This window comes from Notolepis coatsorum, assembly GCF_963971535.1.
Source record: "Notolepis coatsorum genome assembly, chromosome: 20".
Lineage (NCBI taxonomy): Eukaryota > Metazoa > Chordata > Actinopteri > Aulopiformes > Paralepididae > Notolepis > Notolepis coatsorum.
This window is the reverse complement of record NC_140184.1, coordinates 11,233,348-11,258,179: the sequence shown is the minus strand read 5'-3', so window position 1 is coordinate 11,258,179 and position 24,832 is coordinate 11,233,348. Positions and strand designations below refer to the sequence as shown.

The 24,832-nt window shown below is 43.7% G+C and overlaps 1 protein-coding gene across 8 annotated transcripts in view; it reads right to left on the bottom strand.

Annotated features, from left to right (window-relative positions):
* celf1 (cugbp, Elav-like family member 1) overlaps nt 1-21,795 on the bottom strand; it is a 74,796-nt gene extending 53,001 nt beyond the window's left edge. For 3 of the 8 annotated variants that reach the window (XM_084337778.1, XM_084337782.1, XM_084337783.1), the window contains exons 1-3: nt 21,564-21,724; nt 17,863-17,911; nt 8,050-8,166 (exon numbers count right to left, since the gene is read on the bottom strand). In XM_084337778.1, coding sequence (XP_084193904.1) covers nt 8,050-8,147 — 98 coding nt within the window. In that variant the 5' untranslated portion in view covers nt 8,148-8,166; nt 17,863-17,911; nt 21,564-21,724. Of the gene's footprint in view, nt 1-8,049; nt 8,167-17,862; nt 17,912-21,563; nt 21,727-21,748 lie in introns of those variants that run through there. The other 5 variants (XM_084337779.1, XM_084337780.1, XM_084337781.1 and 2 more) reach the window with 5 other exon arrangements.
* Nucleotides 21,796-24,832: the final 3,037 nt, after the last annotated feature.

Genomic DNA, 24,832 nt, shown 5'->3' with positions numbered 1-24,832 from the left:
TATCACAACCAGACTTTACTATCACTGTCACAACCAGACTTTACTATCACAACAAGACTTTACTATCACTGTCACAACCAGACTTTACTATCACTGTCACAACCAGACTTTACTATCACTGTCACGTCACAACCAGACTTTACTATCACTGTCACAACCAGACTTTACTATCACTGTCACAACCAGACTTTACTATCACAACAAGACTTTACTATCACTGTCACAACCAGACTTTACTATCACTGTCACAACCAGACTTTACTATCACTGTCACAACCAGACTTTACTATCACTGTCACAACTAGGGATGCACGATAATTATCGGGCCGATATCAGCAATTATGACGTCATCCCGATAAACCCGATAACGTTATTAATAGCTCCAATAATATAATATATTTTTTGGTAAAAAAAAATGCGGTGTGGGTGAATTGGAATGAAGTGCGTTTGTTTTGACTGTAGGCTCCTCCCGTTTTGTCAGTACTGTGGTACGACTGACAGCGTGTGGTTTAGGAACAGGGCGTTTTACACAAATCCAGCGCTCCCTTTCTTGGCTGTGACGTAGCCACACAAGTTAACGTTAACAACAAAGATGGCCGCGTCGGTACTCGGAGTTTCAGAGGAAAAAGATTGCTTGCTATTTGTAATAAATGCAATGCAGAAGTTCCACAAGGAGGGAAAAGGGCAACAACTTGCAATACATCCAGCCCAACGGGTCATCTGCGGCATCACCACCGCCACAACGGTGTGTTATTGTGTTAACTTAGAAGCCCACGACGACGCGAGGAGCTAAGCAAAGCTAGCCCCTTTCGTGGCTGTGATGCAACCATTGGTTGAATACGCAGTCACTTATTGCTCCGTAGTAGCCAGGTTAATTTGCACCACCAAGGACTAGGGATGGGAATTGATAGGATTTTATCGATACGATTCCATTATCGATTCTGTTTATCGATTCGATTCTTTATCGATTCCCTTATCGATACCTGCTCAATTTATAATTTAAATAGATAAATTGGAAATGCAACAGAACTAAGCTGGTTAGAATAACAACATGCAACTTGACATTTCTGATTGTCATTTATTGTTGAGCCCCCATGTCAGGGGCGACAGTGGCTCGGGAGGTAGAGCAGTCGTCTGGCAATCCGGAGGTTCCCGGTTCGATTCCCACTCCTCCCGGGCAGCGTGTCGATGTGTCCTTGAGCAAGACACTTAACCCCTAACTGCTCCCGATGAGCAGGTTGGCACATTGCATGGTTGCCTCCGCCGTCGTTGTGTGAATGTGTGAGTGATTGGGTAAAATGTAAGGAACAAATTGTAAAGCGCTTTGGATAAAAGCGCTATATAAAAAAGCAGCCATTTACCATGTCAGAAAAATACAAAAACTGTAAAAAATAAACATGAACTATAGCCTACACTTAAATAAAATAATGTATTTGAGATTCTCTTAAAATGTATTTATTTTTTTATTCTTAAACTAATTTAATCTATTGAATAACAGGTCGTTATTCCTCTGACTTCTGTCTTACACACACACACACACAGAGCTCCCTCCCCGGGCCCCTGTCCTGTAAGGTATTGGCTTGTGTTGCTACACGGACACATTTGTATGTTGCACCACGGAACTTCCTGTTCCTGTCTTACAGATTACAGACTTGTAAACAAACACTACGTCTCTTATTATATGTGAACTAAAGAGTACAAGGTTTACACAACAGCCCCCACCCGCTGTTTTATTGTATTTGTACCTGTACTATCCGCTGTCAGCTGTTTATCTCTCTCTGAGAGCTTGATTAAATAGCGTTAGCTCACGTTAGCTCCGCGGCTAATTTTAGCTCACCCCGAACTAAATCAATGACTAGGTTCTAAAGCATTCAAGTAGTTTTCACTGCACATAGAAGTAGCCAAACAGCGGGAGCATTTCGGGAGCATATTACCAAAACCCAGGCAATTTCGAGCCCTTAATGAATCAAATAGAGTCTGCCATGGCTACATGCTAACGTCATTGCGCAACTGTAGGAAAAACCTGGCAGCGATAATGGAATCGAAAGTCACGGGAGCCACACGGTTCCAGGCATCGGCCAATTAGGAACCGGTTCCCAACGGGAACCGGTTTTCGATTCCCATCCCTACCAAGGACTGCTTAAAAGCTAGCGGCTTGAGCCCTTTGGTCATTTCTGTCAAACTTCTTTAATTTAGCAAACAACTCGTCAATAGGTACAAGCGTGCTCGCGCCGTCGTCGCGGGCCCCCAACACCGTGGCGGTGGTGATGCCGCAGGTGACCCGTTGTTGTGGTGGTGATGTGAGGTGGTGATGTGTCCACTCAAAGCCTCTTTTTCAAGGCTCCGCTTTGAAAAAAGAAGAACAAAAAGCTTCGAGCGTCTTAGGTTGGATGCACCACAAGCTGTTGACGGATTGTGAATTTTCATTTGGAAAAATAAATATAGTCACTTTATCAGTCAAAACTGTTGTCTTGGCTTTTGTTTCTGTTGTCTGGTTAGGTCACATTTAAGTTGGTGTTAAGTTATTGTCCTGGGAAGTCTTTTTATGTATTATTATTGTATTGTGATATGTTTTGTTTCATGTTGAAAAAAATATATATACATTAAAAAAATAATTATAATACAATAAATATCGGTTATCGATATCGGTTATCGGCTTGAGGAGCATAAAGTTATTGGTATCGGTGTCAAAAAAGCAATATCGTGCATCCCTAGTTACAACCAGACTTTACTACCACTGTCACAACAACCACAGACTTTACTATCACTGTTACAACCAGACTTTACTATCACTGTCACAACAACCACAGACTTTACTATCACTGTTACAACAACCACAGCCTTTACTATTACTGTTACAACCAGACTTTACTATCACTGTTACAACAAGACTTTACTATCACTGTCACAACCAGACTTTACTACCACTGTCACAACCAGACTTTACTATCACTGTCACAACAAGACTTTACTATCACAACTAGGCTTGGGCGGTATGACGGTATTACGGTATACCAGGGTATTTAGAAATACCGACGGTATTGAAAATCAATACCGTCAAAATCACAGATGCGTTTCAGTTTCCATTACACTGAAACAGAGTTTTGACAGTGGTTGGTTGTAGTGCACACACAGCAGGCGCCAGCAGAGGGCGAGACCAGTCCTCACTAGTGGAGCGAGCACACGCAGAGCTGGTTGTCTTCTACACACAGGAGGACGCAAACGATAGGGGGAAAACCCGCTTCAGTGGTGGAAATTAAATGTGACACGCTTACCGTTGCTGGTGCTGCGGGCTAACTGGCTATTCTGAGAGCTAACTGTTGTGTATGTGGATCACAATGGTGTTCACGCTTTACGGTAATGTTGCGACAGTGCTGTGAAAATACCGTAAAGCGTTAGCTCTCAGAATGGTAGCCAGAAGCCTGCAGCTCCTAGTACTACTATCGTTACCTCTCAGAATGGTAGCCAGAAGCCCGCAGCTCCTAGTACTACTATCGTTAGCTCTCAGAATGGTAGCCAGAAGCCCGCAGCTCCTAGTACTACTATCGTTAGCTCTCAGAATGGTAGCCAGAAGCCTGCAGCTCCTAGTACTACTATCGTTACCTCTCAGAATGGTAGCCAGAAGCCTGCAGCTCCTAGTACTACTATCGTTAGCTCTCAGAATGGTAGCCAGAAGCCCGCAGCTCCTAGTACTACTATCGTTAGCTCTCAGAATGGTAGCCAGAAGCATGCAGCTCCTAGTAGTACTAGGATGCTGCAGGCTTCTGGCTACCATTCTGAGAGCTAACGTTACCAGGATGCTGCGAGCCAGCCATCATACCGGAAATATACCGTCATATACCGTATACCGGGGTATTATGTCATCAAGGTATGACGTATGAAAAAGATTATACCGCCCAAGCCTAATAGGCCCTAAGCCTAATATAATGTGAAGATACTGTATTGTGATTTTTCAGATACTGTAATATGGACATGTTTTTCTAACAAAGATCGGGGAAGATCTGGTTGTTCCATTAGAACAAAAACACCTTATACATTTATTGGATTATTGTTGTGAGGAATTCTACTGGTGCTTTATTGGCTACACTTTTGCAGATAACAATATATCAGTAAAAGGCTTATATTGGCCAATAACGCCACCTGAGCAATATATCTGCCGGGCCCTGATCATAAGGGCCAAGTGTTGTGATATTGTATCAGCAGAGCTCTGGCAATTCTCTCCCCTAATGTTCCCTACAGCCAAAGCAGGCACTAAAGGGGCAAGGAGGTATAATATTTCAGAGGTGACTGAAGGTCCTTGGATTCCTCCCCATGCTAAGTGCTAAAAAGAGGGAGGGGTTCAAATGAGGACCGGAAAGAGAGGTCGTCATTTAGTGCGGGTCTTCCCAAACCAGAAACCGTGGGTGGACAGTACTATCAGAGCAGCTCTGAACTCTCGCACCACTGCTTACAACCTGGGCAGAGAGTCAGGAAACATGGAGTACAAGGCTACAGTCTATACTCTGCGCAAGGCTGTAAAACTTGCAAAACGGACATATGCTGATAAACTGGAGACACTGGAGAACTATTCAGCGCCCTTCGTACAGAGATATTATTATTATTATCATTATTATAGAGGCACTTATTATACAAGTATTATTTATCATCTGGTGCCACCTAGTGGGCGTTTACTGCAACTGTGGGACGCCAGAAAACTGAGATGTGGACAGGTGAGGCTGATTCAGCGTCTCTGTGACGCACTATTTAAGAGACACACGTAGGAGAGCTCCAGTAGCTCACCGCGTACCTCGGACGCTATTTCGGCGTCGGGGACAACCGTGCGCGTCACGGATCTGGGGTACACGAGTTCGACTCCCGGACTCGCCGTATTTTCTCAGAGTGTCTATCCCGCGATCTATACCCCATTCAACCTGTTTCTGTCTGTCATGCTTGACCAGAAAAAGCGATAAACGCTAAAAGAACCAGCTAACTGGTCAAAGTTTTTAAAAAAAGAGACACACGTAGCCATAGGCCTGTAATGAGAAAAGCCCCGTGGGCGATCTAACTGGCTAACGGTACGTTGCATTGTATTATCTCTTGTATGCATTGACTCTGTTCATAACTATCATTTATGTATGTAGCACATGTGGCTAATGGATGCCGTTTTGTTTCCTGTTTTGTATAGGCCATCTGGTGGCTGTTAGTCAATGACAGTGGAGTATTGGAGCGTTTGGATGGGATATCCTAAATAAATAACGTTCAAGCAAGAGTCTGAATTGTTTCCTTTGGTCCGGTATAAACAGTTGATCGCCTGCACCCTTCCAATGGGGAGATCTAGTTGACATATTGACAGTGACTGCTAGATAATTGGACAGACACAAATGGCACAAAACGACACAAGAGGCTTATGGCGGGGACTGAGGACAATAACTGACTACAAAGTCAGCGCCCCCTCAATGGGGAGCGACGACGCCTCTCTCGCGGACAAACTCAACTCTTTCTACGCTCGGTTTGGTGTGGACAGTGGCGCTGCTAGCTCAACGGCTAATGACGTCACTGGCGCCCCGGCTGTTGTGGAGGGGGGGGGGCAACCGCGGGGGGGCGGGGACGCTCTCTCGTTGTCGGAACACAGTGTGAGAAGAGCATTTATGCAGGTGAACACCAGAAAAGCGGCTGGCCCAGATGGTATAACAGGACGCATACTTAAGTCCTGTGCCAACCAGCTAGCCCGTGTTCACCGCCATATTTAATCAATCCCTGGCGGAGTCAGTGGTCACCTGCCTGCTTCAAGATGTCTACCATAATCCCTGTACCGAAGAAACCCTCCCCAACATGTCTCAATGACTACAGACCGGTGGCACTCACCTCTGTGGCCATGAAATGTTTCGAGAGGCTGGTCAAGGAGCACATTTGTGCCTCCCTCCCCAGTGATATGGACCCTATGCAATTTGCATACAGGACAAACAGGTCCACTGACGACGCGGTCTCCCAGGTACTGCACAGCACCCTCTCTCACCTTGACCGCTAGAAGGGGGGCTATGTGAGACTGTTGTTCATTGACTACAGCTCAGCGTTCAACACCATAGTCCCCACCAGACTGGTGGACAAGCTGATCGAGCTGGGTCTGAGCTCCGCCCTGAGCGCCTGGGTACTGGACTTTCTGAGTGAAAGACCCCAGGCGGTCAGGGTGGGGGGTCAGACCTCCAACACCATCACCCTGAGCATCGGGTCCCCCCAGGGCTGTGTTCTGAGCCCCCTGCTGTACTCACTCTACACACACGATTGTGTGGCCAAGTTCAGCTCCAACTCCATAGTGAAGTTTGCAGACGACACAGTGGTGGTGGGGCTGATCTCGGACAACGACAAGAAGGCCTACCGGGAGGAGGTTGAGGTACTGGAACGCTGGTGCCAGGACAACAGCCTGCTCCTGAACATTGGTAAAACCAAGGAGCTGATCGTGGATTATAGGAGAGGACAGCAGGAGACACACACACCAATGAGGATAAACGGGGCTACCGTGGACAGGGTGAGCAGCTTTAAGTACCTGGGGGTCCACATCTCAGAGGATCTGACATGGACAACACACAGACTCAGTCGTAAAAAAGGCGAAGCAGCGCCTCTACCACCTGAGACAGTTAAGGAAGTTCAGAGTATCTGGGAAGATACTCCAGTCCTTCTACTCCGGAGCTGTAGAGAGCATCTTGACTGGAAACATCACTGCCTGGTATGGAAACAGCACGGCACAGGACAAGAAGGCCCTACAGAGAGTGGTGCGCTCAGCCGAGAGTACCACAGGTATTGCACTACCTCCCCTGCAGATTCTATACAACAAGAGGTGCAAATCCAGAGCCTGCAGAATAATGAAAGACCCTCACCACCCCAACAACAGCCTGTTCCAGCTGCTGAGGTCAGGCAGACGCCTGCAAACCCCAGCTACTAGGACAGAGAGACTTCGGCTCAGCTTCTTCCCCCAGGCCATCAGAGCCTTGAACACTGAACTCTCCACACACAAGCACACATGAGCACACACACGACACGCACGCTGTACACACTCGCACACTAGCAGCCACTTTAACATGAGCAAGCACACACTCATGCTGCACACGCCCACACTTATGGCCACTAAGGAAAGGTCACTTTAAAAATAGTATAGTAACAGTGTATTGCACTACCAAAGGACCTAGCATGTCCTCCATGCTCTGTAAATAACTTATGTACAAATACCGATAAGCCCTACTATGTTACCTGTTTATTGCACAATGTTGTTTTATTGGATTCTATTATATGTTGTTACTACTGTATTGCACATCGTTGCGGGCAAGACCACCCGCATTTCATTGTACTTGTATGCCGTGACAAATAAAACTCTTGACTTGACTTGACTAATCATGGACCACGACGGTATAATAAAAATCGACATCTTTGCATGGATCCATGACGGTTTACCTTCATATTCGCTAACAGTGAGACTATATGTTCTAATTTACAACTTAGAAGCATCCAATCTGTCTGCTCATGTCTGCCATAAGGGATTCTCTCCTTTTAGGAAATGTATAAGTTGTACCAACTTGGAAGACGAAAACAAGCTAACGCCAAGGAGGGTAAAATTGTGGAGATGTCACTCGTCATATCGCGTCAAACATTGGAATACGACACATGCAAAGTTACAATTTGGCCACATTTCCATTTTAAGTAAATCCATAGTTTGTATCAAGAGACGGTTCTTGTAACCATTACAAAGAGGGTAGCGTAGACTAGGAATATGTGTGCATGTGCAGCACTCTCCTCAGTGTTTACTAACACAACAAAGTACTTGATCACTCATGCCCATCCCTACCAGAATGACCCTTTAACCTCCAATGCTAGGAGGTTAAGATCGAGCAGGGCTGGCAGGCGCGTGAGGCCATAGCGCTGGGCGCTAGGAAAGAAACAGGGAGGGAAAGCAGAATGGAGGGAGGGAAGCCGGTGGGTCCTCAACGAGGCCATGCGTGCGGTAACAGGGAAGAGAGGGGGACGGGGACGGACAGACGATGGAGGGGGACAAGGCGGTCCGTGCGGGCGGGTCCTTACCCCCCCAGTGCCATGCTGGGGACCTCGGGCTGGGGTTGCCCAGGCTGCCCATGCTGCTCCGGGGACAGGTACAGGGCTTCAGGGTCCAGGCTATCCATCCAGGGCCTCACTCTACCACTACGGAAACACAGAGACACATGACACACGGGACACACACAAACAATACACACACACACACAAGGACCAAACACACAGGTATGAACAGACAAGACAGGATAATAAACACACACAATAGACAAGACACACACTGAACAGACACTAAACACATGAAACAGTAGTACACATAGAGCTATTATGGAACACAGACGAGAATAACTTGACTGGAGAAGAGAAAGTATGAAGGAGGGCTGGCCAATATTGTTTATTGTGCCATTTAAGCCCAATTGCAACTTTGATGCTTAATAATTGAATTGCTAGTATATATTTCTTTTTGTAAAACAATTTTTATTCTGAACAGATCTGAAAAGTGGTCAATGAATTAGAACTGGTTTCTGGCTTGCTATTTGCAAAGTTTACAAAAGGTTTTGCTGCTAAGGTGACCCTTAAAAGATCAGTTTATTATTCATATATAGAAAGAAAATACAGAACATGTCAATTTGCTGTTGCTTTCAGCTTGTTGAAAGGTTGAATACTTTTTAAATGAAAGCCAAAACAGTCGTCTTCGTCTCATTTGCCAAGAGACCGTCGCTGTCATGAAAGAGTTCAATGTGAAGAGATATCACGAGACCGAGCTTAACCAGGGTTGGTCATGAAGTGGAGACGCTGAACACAAAACACTACCAGGGTTGGTCATGAAGTGGAGACGCTGAACACAAAACACTACCAGGGTTGGTTATGAAGTGGAGACGCTGAACACAAAACACTACCAGGGTTGGTTATGAAGTGGAGACGCTGAACACAAAACACTACCAGGGTTGGTTATGAAGTGGAGACGCTGAACACAAAACACTACCAGGGTTGGTTATGAAGTGGAGACGCTGAACACAAAACACTACCAGGGTTGGTTATGAAGTGGAGACGCTGAACACAAAACACTACCAGGGTTGGTTATGAAGTGGAGACGCTGAACACAAAACACTACCAGGGTTGGTTATGAAGTGGAGACGCTGAACACGAAACACTACCAGGGTTGGTTATGAAGTGGAGATGCTGAACACGAAACACTACCAGGGTTGGTCATGAAGTGGAGACGCTGAACACAAAACACTACCAGGGTTGGTCATGAATTAGAGACGCTGAACACAAAACACTACCAGGGTTGGTTATGAAGTGGAGACGCTGAACACGAAACACTACCAGGGTTGGTTATGAAGTGGAGACGCTGAACACGAAACATTACCAGGGTTGGTTATGAAGTGGAGACGCTGAACACAAAACATGGAAAGACCTTTGCTGAGGGTGAATTTGTTAAAGACTGTGTACTGAAGATGGTGGATAACATTTGCTCTGAAAAAAAAGCAGGAGTTTGCAAATGTTTGCCTTGCTCACAACACTAGGGCACGGAGAATCGAAGAAATGTGAGACAAGCGAGTAGCGGGGGGGGGGGGGGGGTTTAGATAGAGTTCATGGTTAGACTAGAAGATCATGTTTGTAATATTTTTGTTATCTTTGTTAACAGAATAATTACAGCAGCTGTTTTTTTCTGTTCTTTCTCCGTTATCCGTCTTATCCGCTCCACTTAAGCTAATAGTTAGCGAGTCTTGTCATGTTGTTAGCTTAAGTTACTGAAGACGGCAAGTTTTTAAATTGACAAAGACATGAAATACTTCACATTTGAGGCTAATGAACAAGGAAAGGCAAAGGATTCCAGCAAACCCATACTGTATGCAAGCGATGCTACAGAACAGTGGCAGGTAACAGGTTCTAACACAAATATAGCAAATACTTGATTATTGAATTGAAAATTGATAAGACTATTATTACCCCAATAGCCATTTTTGATAACATGCTGCTAACCCCCCCCCCCCCCAAGCTATCAGACCTGATCATACAGCTGGGTTTTAATTGATAAGATAAATGCTTTAACTATGGTCAATAGTAAATGTATAGTAAATTAACATGCAGACAGCTGCACCACGTTCAGTTGAGCAAGCAGCTGACATTTTAAGAGGCCAGTCGTATTTCTCTTTAATAAAACAAAGGTATTTCTTATCCGATTACTCGTTTTAAACCCCTTAAGCCCGAGATTTATTTCACGTCATGAATAGATTAATACAGTCCGTCAAACTTGGAGCCGTCTGGCGTAAAATTATTTGTTAACGTTATTTTTGGTGATTATGTTTCACAGGTCGAACAAACCTTAACGTTATTGCCATTAAATAGAACGTAGTTTGTTTCTTTACCTTTCTGTGAACGTCTAGAAAAAAAAACACGTCTCAATCTGATGAAAAATGGCGGAGCATTTTTCATTACAGAAAAGTAACTGTACAGTACGGTAGATATTAGGGTGCATCAAATTGCAATGCAAAAAGGTAGCACACAGCATGTGAAATATATGAAAATGGGCCTTTTTGGGCGTTTCACTAGATAACATGACAAGGCAGGCCATTTCAAAAAACGGCAAGAAATTGTTTTTGAGAACATGGAACCGTGACAAGGCTCCGGTCAAACCTGGCCGCTTGACATGCAGTTGCGTGTCGCAGTTGTACATCATGCATTGCAAGACCTGGCGACCACTTGGCAGCTTGGTGCCAGTGATGATGGCATCTGCATGGGTTATGCTGGCGCCCAGACCTAAGACCAGGCTGCGGCTGCTCTGGCGGGAGCCTATAAGGGCGGCGACGCCATCTTGTGAGAGCTGGATAGCTGGAGATATAGTTGGAGAGCTGGATCCTGTGGTGGGTGATGATCATGGTGGTGTTGAGGGAATTGAGTAAACGGTGATGGAGAGCCACACAGGCCAAGCTATTTATAGGCCCATCCCTCAAAAGGTTGCAGGTGCGAGAAAATGTTTTCAAAACAGGGTATAATGTGCGGGAATATGGCAGCGGACAGGTGCTCGTGCTTGAAATGTAACAATGTTGCAACCTTGTGCGTGTAACACACACACACACACACAGTCCTCCCCCAACATGGCCTGCTGTTAGTGTCTGTGTGTGTGTGTGTGTGTGTGCACGCGTGCACGTACACACACACTAACAGCAGGCCATGTTGGGGGAGGACAGCGTGAAGGGACACTTTGCCATAAAAACTGATGTACTGTTCCACCTCTAAATCACCTCGTATTGCAAACATATTGTGCATGTATTGTTTTTACATGGATGGTAACACTTTTAGCACCCAGACAAATCAATACACTGGAAATGTGTATTTTGATGCACCCTAGTAGATATCATTCACGGTCTTTGCTGCCCATACGGGCGCCTGGTGGTACTAAATCCAGATTGAACTCTGCCACTGGAAAGAGGAGATTTGGCCCGATGTATGACGTGGCCATAATAAGGTCATTTATAGGCCTGATGTTCTATATTCACATTTCAAATTGCATGTGTCCGGATGGCAAAATTCAGTACTGTATCACCATCTACAAAAAACCCTGAAAATCATCTGCCCTTTATTCATTTGCTTAGACTTTTAGTACACTTGATCTCAAGGTGCTGAATGAGCTCAATGGCAATTTTTCACGTCTGATCAATGTTAGCATGGTGTTATTCACCGTCAAAGATGAAAAAACTAAATATTATAATAATCATTTATATTCTCCTCTACTCAAGCATAGTAACAGACACAATATTTCTGACACAGGGAATACATTCCCTGAGGTGGGTCCATAGATGTCCCTAGATACCAAGAACATGCACATGGACCTTGTAGAAGTGGAGCAATCTTCCATTTACTTTTAGGCGAATTTTCTGAAAATATGGCTAGGGCTTAAGAGGTTAATTGATGGAATAATCTGTAGAATACTCGATTACTAAAATAATCGATAGCTGCAGCCCTACATTCACACATGGGTTTATTGTGTACATTAAAAGCACATTCTTGACTTTTGACATATTACTTTATATTTCTATTTTACATTCATATTTGATATAATTTAATACATATCATTTCAAATAAGAGATTAATCTTTCTTTTTATATATATTTTTATTTTGTTACATAGCTAATATTAAGTCAGATTTCTCTCTAAATGTAATTTTGTATAGCCTATTTGAGAATGTTGATTAAGAATGACATAGTTTCAGTTTGATACTATTTCACACATCCCATGACCAGCCCAGGCAGTCCAATACAAAGAATATTTGGATAACTTAACATGTGAAATGGCCTATCTTAAGCCCCACCCTCTTTTTTTCTTTTTTTTTTTATTATCCTCCAATCACAACTGCTTCCCTTGGACAAACTGTTCAATTTCCATACCCAAGCGGATTTCATTATGCATAAACAAAATATCCTTGTAAATATCGAGGTGATCTTTTTGATTTTTCATATCACTCAGCTCTACTATGACGTATGAAGCATGATGAAGAAAAACAACAACAACAACAATTAAACAATGACTTCAAAACAAACAGGCCTACATTGACATATATCAGGCATCGTGGAGGTGGTCAGGTTTGAATTTGGACACCAAAATGAAAGACAACAGCTAAGCAATGTTACACCCTGTACTCAGTAGCTGATGTTGATTATCCATAGGGCTTGGGAAGGGGGTGGAAGGACGTCGGTTCACAAACAATCTGCACTAAAGCTGTAAAACCGAACCAAAAGCAGTGGAAGGTCGAAGGGATGTAGATGATGGTTGAGGTTCTCTCTCATGACGGTTGTGACGTTTTCTATGGCGGATCTTCACAGATCAACATTTCCAAACCACCTTTTAACAAAAAAATCCGCCTGTCAACGAGCAGTTAATGGCGGTGATCCCGTTACATACGATGGCCTGCCCCAGAAATCTGACATCAGCGTCCCGAGCCCTATTCTGTGGTCTACACTCTACAGTAAATCAGGCGGGGAGAAATCCAAACCTAAGTGTTTAGTCCACCGACACATACGTCAACAGACAGAGTGGAAGCAGCCTTTTTGGAAAAGAGGCAACCTTTTCGCCCGGTCGGAGACCGGCTAGAGGTACAGACAGAGGTGACCTCGACCGGCTGAAATGTTGCCTCTTTTTGAAAAAGGCTGCCGTGTTGCTTCTGAGACACAGAAGTGCTGATGGTGCAAAACATCATTCCACTCTTAGCTTCCATTATGTCAAGATGTTCAAACTCTTCCATTTGTCCTCAAAGTGCATACATCAAACAGCAGCTGGCTGTCAGGAAGAATGCATCTTCAGCTTATATATATATATATCACTGTAATCGTTATGCTCTTAGGTGAAATTACATTCGTTGCAGCAGCAATCAGAAAATGGCAGCAAAAGTGTCATTATTGAAGCCTGGCTTTTATGATTCTGGTACCAATGGTTAAGAGGTATGATTGGAGATATGCTGAAAGGAATAGTACCAATGACAACTTCAAGTGCTACGCGTGGAGCACTATGATATACGCCTCCGGGGAGTCCAGTGATAAAGTGTTATAATGACTGGAGCCTGGCTTTCAAGAATGTGTTACAACTGAACATTAGCACCGTTTGCCCCTGTAAGACCTGAGCTGATGGCGTATCTAGATGCTCCACCGGGGCGAATAGACAAGAGGCTAGAGCAGCTTAATTTAGAGCAGGAACGTACCATTCTCTGTCACTAGGACCTCAGCCAGTCTACCCACAGGATTAACACTACAGCTGGCAGCTGACCGTGTGTCATCAACCACAACAATGACTGAGTGTGTGTGTGTGTGTGTGTGCATGTGTGTGTGTGCGTCGCGAGTGTGTGTGTTAGAGATGCACAAACGTCACTTTTTCACTGACGATACCGATTCAGAGTCATAAACTTTCAGTATGTGCTGATACCGAGTACCCAAGCGATGCATTGCTTTTACAGACCAGTATAGACTTTAGACCATCGGTTTGGGGGTCACTGGACAAAGAATATAGAAATATAATACATGTTTGTCCATTAGAGAGATCCGACATGGTTCCATGGGTCAAGAATGCAGCAAATCAATGCTTCTTTACTGCCATCTCACCCCGTGGCTCTTGGTGTCGGATTCCAATACTGAGGGAAACTCTCTCCGATACAGATGCCCTCATTTAACCTGGTATTGTTAATAGATTAGATTCAAATGTATTTTCATCATACAGCACAAGTACAGTTCCAACGAAAAGAGGTTTGGCATCCAACCAGAGTGCAAATGTAACCGTAAAGTGCAACAGCAATATACAATGTACAGGTGATTAAACTGGGTACACAATATACAAATTAAATTAGTACTACAGATGTATGTATAGAGTTGTAGTATGATATATACACACATGTTGTGATCGCTGTGAAAAAAACATCTGATTAACCCAAAACTGGTAACATAGAGTCCTTACCTCACATCAGATGTTCTGCAAAAAGATGAATCCAATTCCTGATCGCCATTCCAAATATCGATCGCGTTTATTGATCCAACATTATACTCCGAAACAGATAATTGACGCTTCTTCCAGTCCCCTCAGTCAATGCAATAGTATCCAGATGCATGCCCCAGAAGTAAAACGTGGACCGGAGTTATTTTTTCGATGCACTTTTTCAGCCAATCCAATCCAATGATGTGCAATACCATCCGGGAGACGATAGGCGGCGGTATTTGCCCTTTTCGAGCTCAGAGCCATTCCCAATGATAATGTCATGACAGGTGTACTGCCCTCCGCCCTCCAGAAGCGAGAGCCTCTCGGGGCTCGCCTCCCTGCCTCACCGAGTAAGTGAGGAAATGGTATAAATATAAATCTTGACGGCGGCCATTGTGGCCGGTAAAAAAATAAATTACATTGACTTTGGCAAGTGAATGCACAGTAGACTACTGGCCTGTCCTGTGACGAGAGGGCGATTGCATGTTCTGCCAGTGACATCACCTTCTGGCGTCACGCAAGACACACATTCACAAGTACAGTAAACAGACGTCGCTTTATACAAAATTCCCCCACTACTAACGTTAACAATGAAGAGGAACCTGTGGAAACGTTGAGGCGGCAGTACCAGCGAAAAGAAATACAACAAGTATGACGTACACAGGACAAGCTACACTACGTTTGCTAATTATGATAATGATAGCATAACATTAACAGTATTAACATGAGATTGTCCAGAGGAGTCCCTTCTGCCAACAAAGACATTGTTACATCAGAGGACAAAATGGATTCACAAAATGGATCACCGTTCAACGTTATTGATAACTCTTGCCTGTGACCTATAAGTACTTATTATTTACGTTACTTCCCCTGCTAGGCTGAATCTCACGTTACATTGATCTGTTGCGTCTGTCTAAATCAGTTTTTAATTCATTTTCAATAAAGAGCATCCATTTGTTGGCCTTTTTAAAATATTTTTAATTGCTAGCGGAAACCCTGAATCTTAGTTTGTTCTTCTGTCTATATTAGGCCTAAAAGAAAAAATTGTTTGTTTCCGGTTGCCGACCGACCCTGCCGATTTAGGTGGGACCCAATTTATTTGATGAGTTTTTTTAATTTTTTATTAAAATTTTAAAAATAAAAATAATTTACAATACAGTTTCATAGAAATCTTAGTCAAACCTTTAGTATTATGGATATTAAACATGCTGGCAGAGTACATGCATCCATGTTGTTGTGAACATTTTAATTTAATAAAGAAATTCCCTATCCATAGTGGGAAATTAAAAATTAAATAAATTCCCTACCTACCCATGGCCTTAACTGACAACCAACAGGAAACAAACAATATTTTCTTTTATGCCTTAGCGATATTCTGCATATTAAATTGTCTCTCTCTCTCAAATCAAAATCACATTGTTCACATAATTCCACACACAGTAGCTAGCTAGTACATTCGGCCTCAGGTCAGCTCAAGACAGATACATCCAAATGAGGGTAAACAACACTGATCTCAGACCTGTTGTTTGTGTGTGTGAATTGTCCAGCTAAGCCACCCTGCTTCAGTAACAGTAAGGATTCTGTTACTGAAGATGTGCAGCATAAACTACCAAGATGATCTAGCCCAGCTAGAGAGATCAAGCCTTAAGTTAGAATATAATAGAATTATAGAAATACTTTATTCATCCCAAGGGAAATTTGGCACTACAAATCGCTCACAGTAAACAGTAGACATTTAGGTAGACAAAACCAAAAATCACAAATAAGAATTAAAATAAGCCTATGAATAAAATACGGTCCGGGATATACAAGTTAGCTTTCTTTCTTCATAATCAAGCTTTCATTGCACACCCATCTGAAGTGTGTGTGTTACAATCGTTTTTTTTACCAACATAAAAAGGAGTGATCGTTGGGCCAACAGGATGTCAGCACGCACCTTCAATGAACAACATTCGGTCACTCCTTCGCTGGGTGACGGGGATGTGGTCGGCTGAAAGCCTGCCAAATGAGCCTGCTGAGGCTGATGTATAGTCTCGGTTTCTCCTCCCGTCTGGCACATTGCGTTAAGAGCCTGGACCTTCAGACCCACGTCTGCCTGAGAGGGCAGCCTACTAAGTCATCTGATTAGGGATTCACTGAACACAGCGTCTCCATCAACGTTATGCTTTCTAATTCTAAGGGCCACAGAAAAGGCCACGGGTCACTGTAATCGTTATGCTCTTAGGTGAAATTACATTCGTTGCAGCAGCAATCAGAAAATGGCAGCAAAAGTGTCATTATTGAAGCCTGGCTTTTATGATTCTGGTACCAATGGTTAAGAGGTATGATTGGAGATATGCTGAAAGGAATAGTACCAATGACAACTTCAAGTGCTACGCGTGGAGCACTATGATATACGCCTCCGGGGAGTCCAGTGATAAAGTGTTATAATGACTGGAGCCTGGCTTTCAAGAATGTGTTACAACTGAACATTAGCACCGTTTGCCCCTGTAAGACCTGAGCTGATGGCGTATCTAGATGCTCCACCGGGGCGAATAGACAAGAGGCTAGAGCAGCTTAATTTAGAGCAGGAACGTACCATTCTCTGTCACTAGGACCTCAGCCAGTCTACCCACAGGATTAACACTACAGCTGGCAGCTGACCGTGTGTCATCAACCACAACAATGACTGAGTGTGTGTGTGTGTGTGTGTGCATGTGTGTGTGTGCGTCGCGAGTGTGTGTGTTAGAGATGCACAAACGTCACTTTTTCACTGACGATACCGATTCAGAGTCATAAACTTTCAGTATGTGCTGATACCGAGTACCCAAGCGATGCATTGCTTTTACAGACCAGTATAGACTTTAGACCATCGGTTTGGGGGTCACTGGACAAAGAATATAGAAATATAATACATGTTTGTCCATTAGAGAGATCCGACATGGTTCCATGGGTCAAGAATGCAGCAAATCAATGCTTCTTTACTGCCATCTCACCCCGTGGCTCTTGGTGTCGGATTCCAATACTGAGGGAAACTCTCTCCGATACAGATGCCCTCATTTAACCTGGTATTGTTAATAGATTCGATTCAAATGTATTTTCATCATACAGCACAAGTACAGTTCCAACGAAAAGAGGTTTGGCATCCAACCAGAGTGCAAATGTAACCGTAAAGTGCAACAGCAATATACAATGTACAGGTGATTAAACTGGGTACACAATATACAAATTAAATTAGTACTACAGATGTATGTATAGAGTTGTAGTATGATATATATGTTAATATGTGTATCCCTACAATGTGCATGTGAGAATAATAAGATAAAAGAGAGGAGGAGGAGGAGGGAGAGAAAACAATTAAGTGAGTGATGAGGCTTGTTGGGGACTATGCCGGCATCTCACCCTGTGTTCCGCTTGTCTTGATGGAAACGCTCTCCTTCCTTCCTTCACCCTGTTAGGAACAAACAAATGTACGATTTATCAACAGGCCTCACCGGGGGGGGGGGGGGGTGGGGGGCATTAGTATAAGGCTATAAGCATTATTTTATTAATAGTATAATAAAAATGCATGTGTAAAGAATGATACTTGAGGCTAATTGAATCAAGTCAAGCTACTTTTGTGCACTCCAATTAAATCAACCAGGGAGGGCCGATGGGAGCAATAGAGGCCCTTCACGGAATGCCCATACATTTGTCCTCCATGTTGGAAGAGACAGTGGTTTCCATGTGTAAAACAACGGTTGCTATGCGTTGATATACAAGAAATAGACAAATTACTGGATCTTGTAAACAAATCATAATTGAACTCTACCGCTGCACAGAAATTAGGCATTTTCTTTTGACAGGGGTTACCAATGAATGGTTACAGGCAGCTATGTTAGAAGGGATACAGAGACATAAATATTCTGTGCAAGACCTCTATTCAACCGATTAAAACCATGCAGTGCTGCATAACGAGGTAATTTCGTGTGCCGTTAATTAGAGATGGGCATTTGAAGGCATATCAATATTTTAATATTCTACGTCCCCACCCCAAAAAGAAAGGGGGGCAGCACACTCATAATGTAGCCTTAAGGGCTTCCGTGATCCTCACCCACACCAAACAAATAACTGGTTTCCGTTTAATCAAATAAATAAGGAAACCAAAACCAATTTGTTAAATTTATTGATAACAACTTTGAATTAGGCGCCTGAAACCAAGAAAATCATCAGTTATAGTCGAATACCAACCTCAATTAACCTAATAACTCTGATATATCTCGACACTCATTCACAAATAACCATGAAAGGGGCAGTTCACCGGGCGGCTACGTGGCGTAGTGGGCAAGGCTCTCGCCACGAATGCGGAGACGCTTGGCTCGACTGTTCGAGCCCAGCGCTCCATATTGCTTTCAGTTTAGCTGGTCGTTCATACTAATACACATTGGCCGTATTAGGGGGTGGGAAACTGATGGGTGGGGATCGGGCGTTGTGGACAGCGACTCCTACAGGTCGGTTGGTGCGCCTGCGCAGTAGAATCAGGAAGTGTCGGGGGCAGCGTGAGCCTCCCACGCGTTACTCCTCGCCACTGAGAGATCGAGCTGCGCAGGTGAAAAGATGCGACTGCTGTTACCTCAAGTACCGGAGGGGACTTGTGCTATGTATGACTTAGTCCACATTGCAGCCGGCTTGTGGGAGGCAAGAAACAGCGTTCGTGACAGGGGAGGGTTGAATTGGATGATACGAAATTGGGATGGGAGAAAATATAGAAAATGGGAGAAAAAGTGGATAAAAAAAAAAAAAAAAGAAAGGGGCAGTTCACCCAAAAAACATATTTCCCCCCTGTGCCAACTATCCATCCAGATAATTCTGGTGTGATGTGATTTGCGGAGTTTTGGGGAGATCTGCCATAGAGACGTCTGTTGTCACTCCGATACAATGGAGCTGAATGGCACTTGGTTTGTCGCGCTCAAAGCATAGAGGAACTATTTCCTATTAAAGTACGCCCCTATAATAATGTTTGGTGGGAGTACTTTGATATAGAACAGTTCCTATATGAAACTGCTCACAAGTTCTGTGGATTATCTTGAATAACCGGGTTATGATTTCTGTAAAGAGACTTTGCTTTTGAGTTTTTCCTGATTTGTTCTTCTTTTGCTGTACAAACCCAAGCCATTCAGCTCCATTGTATTGGAGTGACAGCAAACATCTCTACGGCAGATATCTCAAAAAATACATAAATCACAATTAAACTTTCTGAATGGATACATAGCATAGTAAAAGGGAAATAATGTGTTTTATTGAATTTTGGGTGACCTTCCCCTTGAAGCATACAGCAGGCCTAGAAGAAGATCGGCTGCTGCAGAACAGCCTAGTCTGAGAAAATGCTTTAATCAAGAATAACTCAAGGACACACACCACAGACTACATTACATAGTATGTGGATTGATAAAGCATTGCCCTGCTGCTGCCAGAGTGAAATGCACTTGTAATAATAATGCAGGTCACAGTGGGCTGCAGGGGTATAATGACGATGGTAGTTATAATATACATGTAAAACAACGACAACAGAAGCTAGCAAAACATTACCCTAAAATCTAACTTGAATAGAATTGGCTACACGATTAGAGAACTCCAACATACCATTACCACCAAGTGACAGACTGACTGACTGGCACACATACCCACCCCAGATCACATGACAACAGACCATGACATTGGTATGCAACAAGAAAATGTTCCCCAAGAGGAGACCGCTATGAAATAGTTATGTAGTAGTAAGCATGTACTAATGCATGACATTCTAGCCAGTCAATATCCCATCAACTGAAGTCCATGTAGGCATTTTATAATGATGTAAGTGGTGTTTATTATTCACTGTTAAGGGTGTGCCGGACAAGGGCTGGCCTATAACAATTATTATGACTGGCATGTTGTCTGAGAGGGGTGTGTGGATACTGGATACCACCAGTCATAAAGGCAAGGTCTCAGTGATCCCTATGCCATACATGGGAAAATAAATAATCGTCTACTGGCCCAACCATCAGTGATCAGATCATTACATGCCCGTAGATAAGCCAATCTCTCAATTCTTAAAATGAACTCTTTCACAAGGAAAACTTCAGTCAAATTAGCCAAGTCTAGCGTTACTCAACTAGTGTTAGTTACCTTGCAGCAAGCACTGACATGTAACTATTTGCCAGGACGGTAGCACACATTGGGATAACCAACATACATGATACGAGATAGCCAACCCCCAATAACGAAATAGGTTATGTGGCTAACGTTAGATTCTGGATGACTAGCCAACTGATTGATTGAAAACTTTATTAACAGATTGCAGAATGGCTACAATACAGTAGGGCTCAATACACACAATTGTTAAGGGGATGCAGACCAGAGAAAGACTTTCGTCTCGTTTACATCAGGGTCCCCCATATTCAATTCATCATAACATATATGACATACAGATACAGTACTGCTACCTACATCTATACATTTATGACATACCAGATTTACAAATACAGTACTGTTTGTGATACAAAAATAGTCCAGAAAGGAGAGTATATACATTTGACGTATAAACTGTATTGGAGGAGGTTGGGTAGCTAACTAACCAAGCCAAGTTAACTTGGTCGTAATTAGCTAGCTAGTGTTAACTAAGTTAGCCAACAGTACCACCGCCCCTGACATATAAAATGAGCTTCTGTCTGCACTCTGCTTGGCTAAATGCAGAACAACCCTGCAACTTACTAACGTCACGTTAATGTTGAGCAGCTACATTAGTCTAGCAGCTAGCTAAACGTTGGCCATCATAACGTTATGTGATGTTAGCTAAACATCCCAATCATGACGCATTTGTTTTGCCAATTTGCTTCTGTTATCAAAAAGACTGAATCTGCATGCAGTCCATGATACAACAGGACTGTCTAGCTATTATCTTGACCACAGATTGACTGACATTAGCTCGCAAGTCACGTTATAAAGCCACCTTATAGCAAAGCAACCAGTTAGCTAACTAACTAAACACACGTTAAATCACCTGGCTGCTGGGTCCCTAAGCAACGTATAGCTAGCTGTGGCTTTAGCTTGAAGACGGGCTAAATGTTATCGGGCCAACTTACCTATGTCGTCTTAACTTTTTATGCTCTATTAAATCTGCCAGGTGTTTTGAGCTAGAAAACAACAAAAATGTTGATAATATATCGGTGTCTACTTGGTTAGCTGACGTTAGTAGTGGTAGCTATGTATTGTGCTTTATTATTCAAATGAGCGAGGTGGGTAGTGGTACCTAGCTAGCTAACGTTACCTCAGTAAACCCACTTCAGGAGACTTGTAGCTCGCTGGCTAACAGCTGTGCTAACGGGGAGCTGTCTCCGTGCAAAATGGCAGTCTCTCCTGCTTGCAGGCGATCAGCGGGCTGTACCAAACAGGCGGGGGTGGTTGGTAACCAAATAATCAGTATGTAAAGTATCAGGGTCGCATTTAACTATTATTATGGTTTCACGTTCATTTGTGTTTTCATATTTAATTAGACCCAACGCACCCCAGACATTTACAAACCTCTCAAGTCAAGACAGTGGGTGTGTTGAGTTGTCCCCTAAATAAATGTAATAATGGTACAGTCGACCCAGAGGAAGATGTCCAACGGTGCGACCAGCGGGCTGTACCAAACAGGCGGGGGGTGGTTGGTAACGACAACAATCAGTATGTTGAAGTACTGTATCAGGCCAGGGTCGCATTTAACTATTATTATTATGGTTTGTGTTTTAATATTTAATTAGAAATAATTAACACAACTCTCTACACCCCAGACATTTACAAACCTCTCAAGTCAAGACGGTGGGTGTGTTGAGTTGTCCCCTAAATAAATGTAATAATGGTACAGTCGACCCAGAGGAAAGATGTCCAACGGTGAGCTACTGGGTGGTGAACTGACACAGGGAGCCCACTGTCCAATGTACATCTCTAAATAACATTCAAGATTCAAGATTGTTTATTGTCATATGCATAGTTAAACATTTGACAGTTTGTCATACAATGAAAATCTTACTTTGTTAATCCGCCCCTTCACACAACATAATTTTGTGTGACGAATGAACCATATCAAATTATACTTTTCGCAGATGCATATATATATTTTTTACATGACTGACAATTCCCCCATTGTTTTGGTCGTTCCATTTATATGCATGATATGAACTGGATTGTTAGTGTTACCTAGACAAAACATCATGACAGACAGTACAAAACAAGATTACAAACATCACAAAACAAACTGGTCAGACTACTACTTGACCTTACCCTAGAACCCACCTCACCCCTGCCCACTTTGACAACCTAGGATGGCTTAGAGTAGACAACAGAGTACAGCAACTTGCAATGGGCCTGGTCTACAAGATATATACACTACACCACTAAGGTACCCATGTACATGTCAAAATACTTCCCAAAGGTCAGTGAATACCACTACCACAACACCAGAGGAAGCTCAACAAATCATGTTAAACCCAGATTCGGCTCAAACAAGGGACTAAACACGTTTCGCAATTATGTCACATCAATGTAGAACGCCCTACCCAAAGCTGTAAAGGAATGTGAATCCCTACCCACATTCAAAGAGCACCTACGGGAGACTGCAATTCGAAACTGGCCACCGTAAATGTCCAAACCCCCCCCACCCCCTCCTAATAGACAGTCTCCTCCCCACCGTATGTATATATTCTCTCCCCACCGTATGTATATTTCTCTCCCACCCACCCACCCCCTCCTAATACAGTCTCCTCCCCACCGTATGTATATATTCTCTCCCCACGGGTTGGCGCTGCACCGATGGCTGCCTTTCTGATCGCTCCGTCGAGACTGTGCTTTCTTTTGTTAATTTTTATAGTATTAGGAGTTTTATTTGCACCAACTGTTGGTGCATTATATGTGTATGACCGTCAGTCAATCATTGACATTGGATTAAGGAAAACTTACCGATTGGATTGCTCTCTGGATCGGATCGCTGAACAGCAGCAATGGCCCGCCGAGATCCTTTGTTATGGCCATGGCCAAAACCAGCAGAAGCCGCCGCGAAGACGTGGAAAGAGAGCCGGGGTCCGAAACAGACTGAGGTCCAAACGACACAGAACCACATTGCCCAGCATATTGTTGGCCAATGTGCAATCGATAGGAAATAAACTGGACGACATCAGAGCACGGATCCAATTCCAGAGGGACATTCGGGATTGTAACGTCCTCTGTTTCACAGAAACTTGGCTGAGTCCATGTCCCGAATCACGCAAAAATAGAACCGGGCGGCAGACCACTTCTTCGTTCTCCGCAAGGACTGGACGGCAGAAGAGTCACTAAAGAAGAAAGGAGGCGGCATTGCCTTCATGATAAACAAGGAGTGGTGCGATTTAGGCAACGCAAAGGAACTGTCTAACCACTGCTCCCCAGACCTGGAGTTTATCACGATAAAATGTCGACCCTTCTTCCTCCCAAGAGAGTTAACGTCCATCATCCTCATCGGAGTGTACATTCCACCACACGCGAACACTGGGGTCGCACTTTCAAAACTTCACGACGAGGTAAACAAACAACAGATAGCTAGCGTTGACGCTGCCATTCTGGTTCTGGGCGATTTCAACAGCACGCGTCTTAAAAAGGTGTTGCCGAATTTCTATCAGCATGTGACCTGTCCCACCAGAGGCGAGAACATATTAGACCATGTATACTCGCAATTTAAGAATGGGTACAAGTCACAGGCTCTTAGCCCATTCGGTAAGTCCGATCACGCCGCCATTTTTCTTTTGCCAAAGTATAAACAAAGTCTCAAGCGAACGCCGGTGGTCTCGCGAGAGGTTAAGCGTTGGACCGTGACGTCAGGGGAGGCACTCCAAGCTGCACTTGAATGCACAGACTGGAGGGTATTCCGTGATAACACAGCCAATATTAACGAATACACTGAAACGGTGCTTGACTTTGTCTGTACTCTGGTAGAAGAAACAATCCCCTCTACCACAATTAGAATCTACCCAAATCAAAAGCCCTGGGTAGATAAATCCGTCCGTGAGGCTCTGAAAGTGCGCACATCAGCATACAACACGGGGCTGGTGACAGGCAACATGGAAGAACACAAGACGGCAAGATACAACGTCAGGAGAGCAGTAATAGAGGCAAAACGGCGTTACAGGGATAAAGTTGAACTTCAGTTTGAACAGGCTGACTCTAGAGGCATGTGGCAGGGCCTCAGAACAATGACAGATTACAAAGGCACCCCCCTCAAACTGAACAGTGACATCTCCTTAGCAAATGATCTCAATTCCTTCTATGCAAGGTTTGAGGCTGTGAATAACAACACCAGCCTACAAACCACGGCAATGGGGGGGGGGGGTCTGCTGATGGA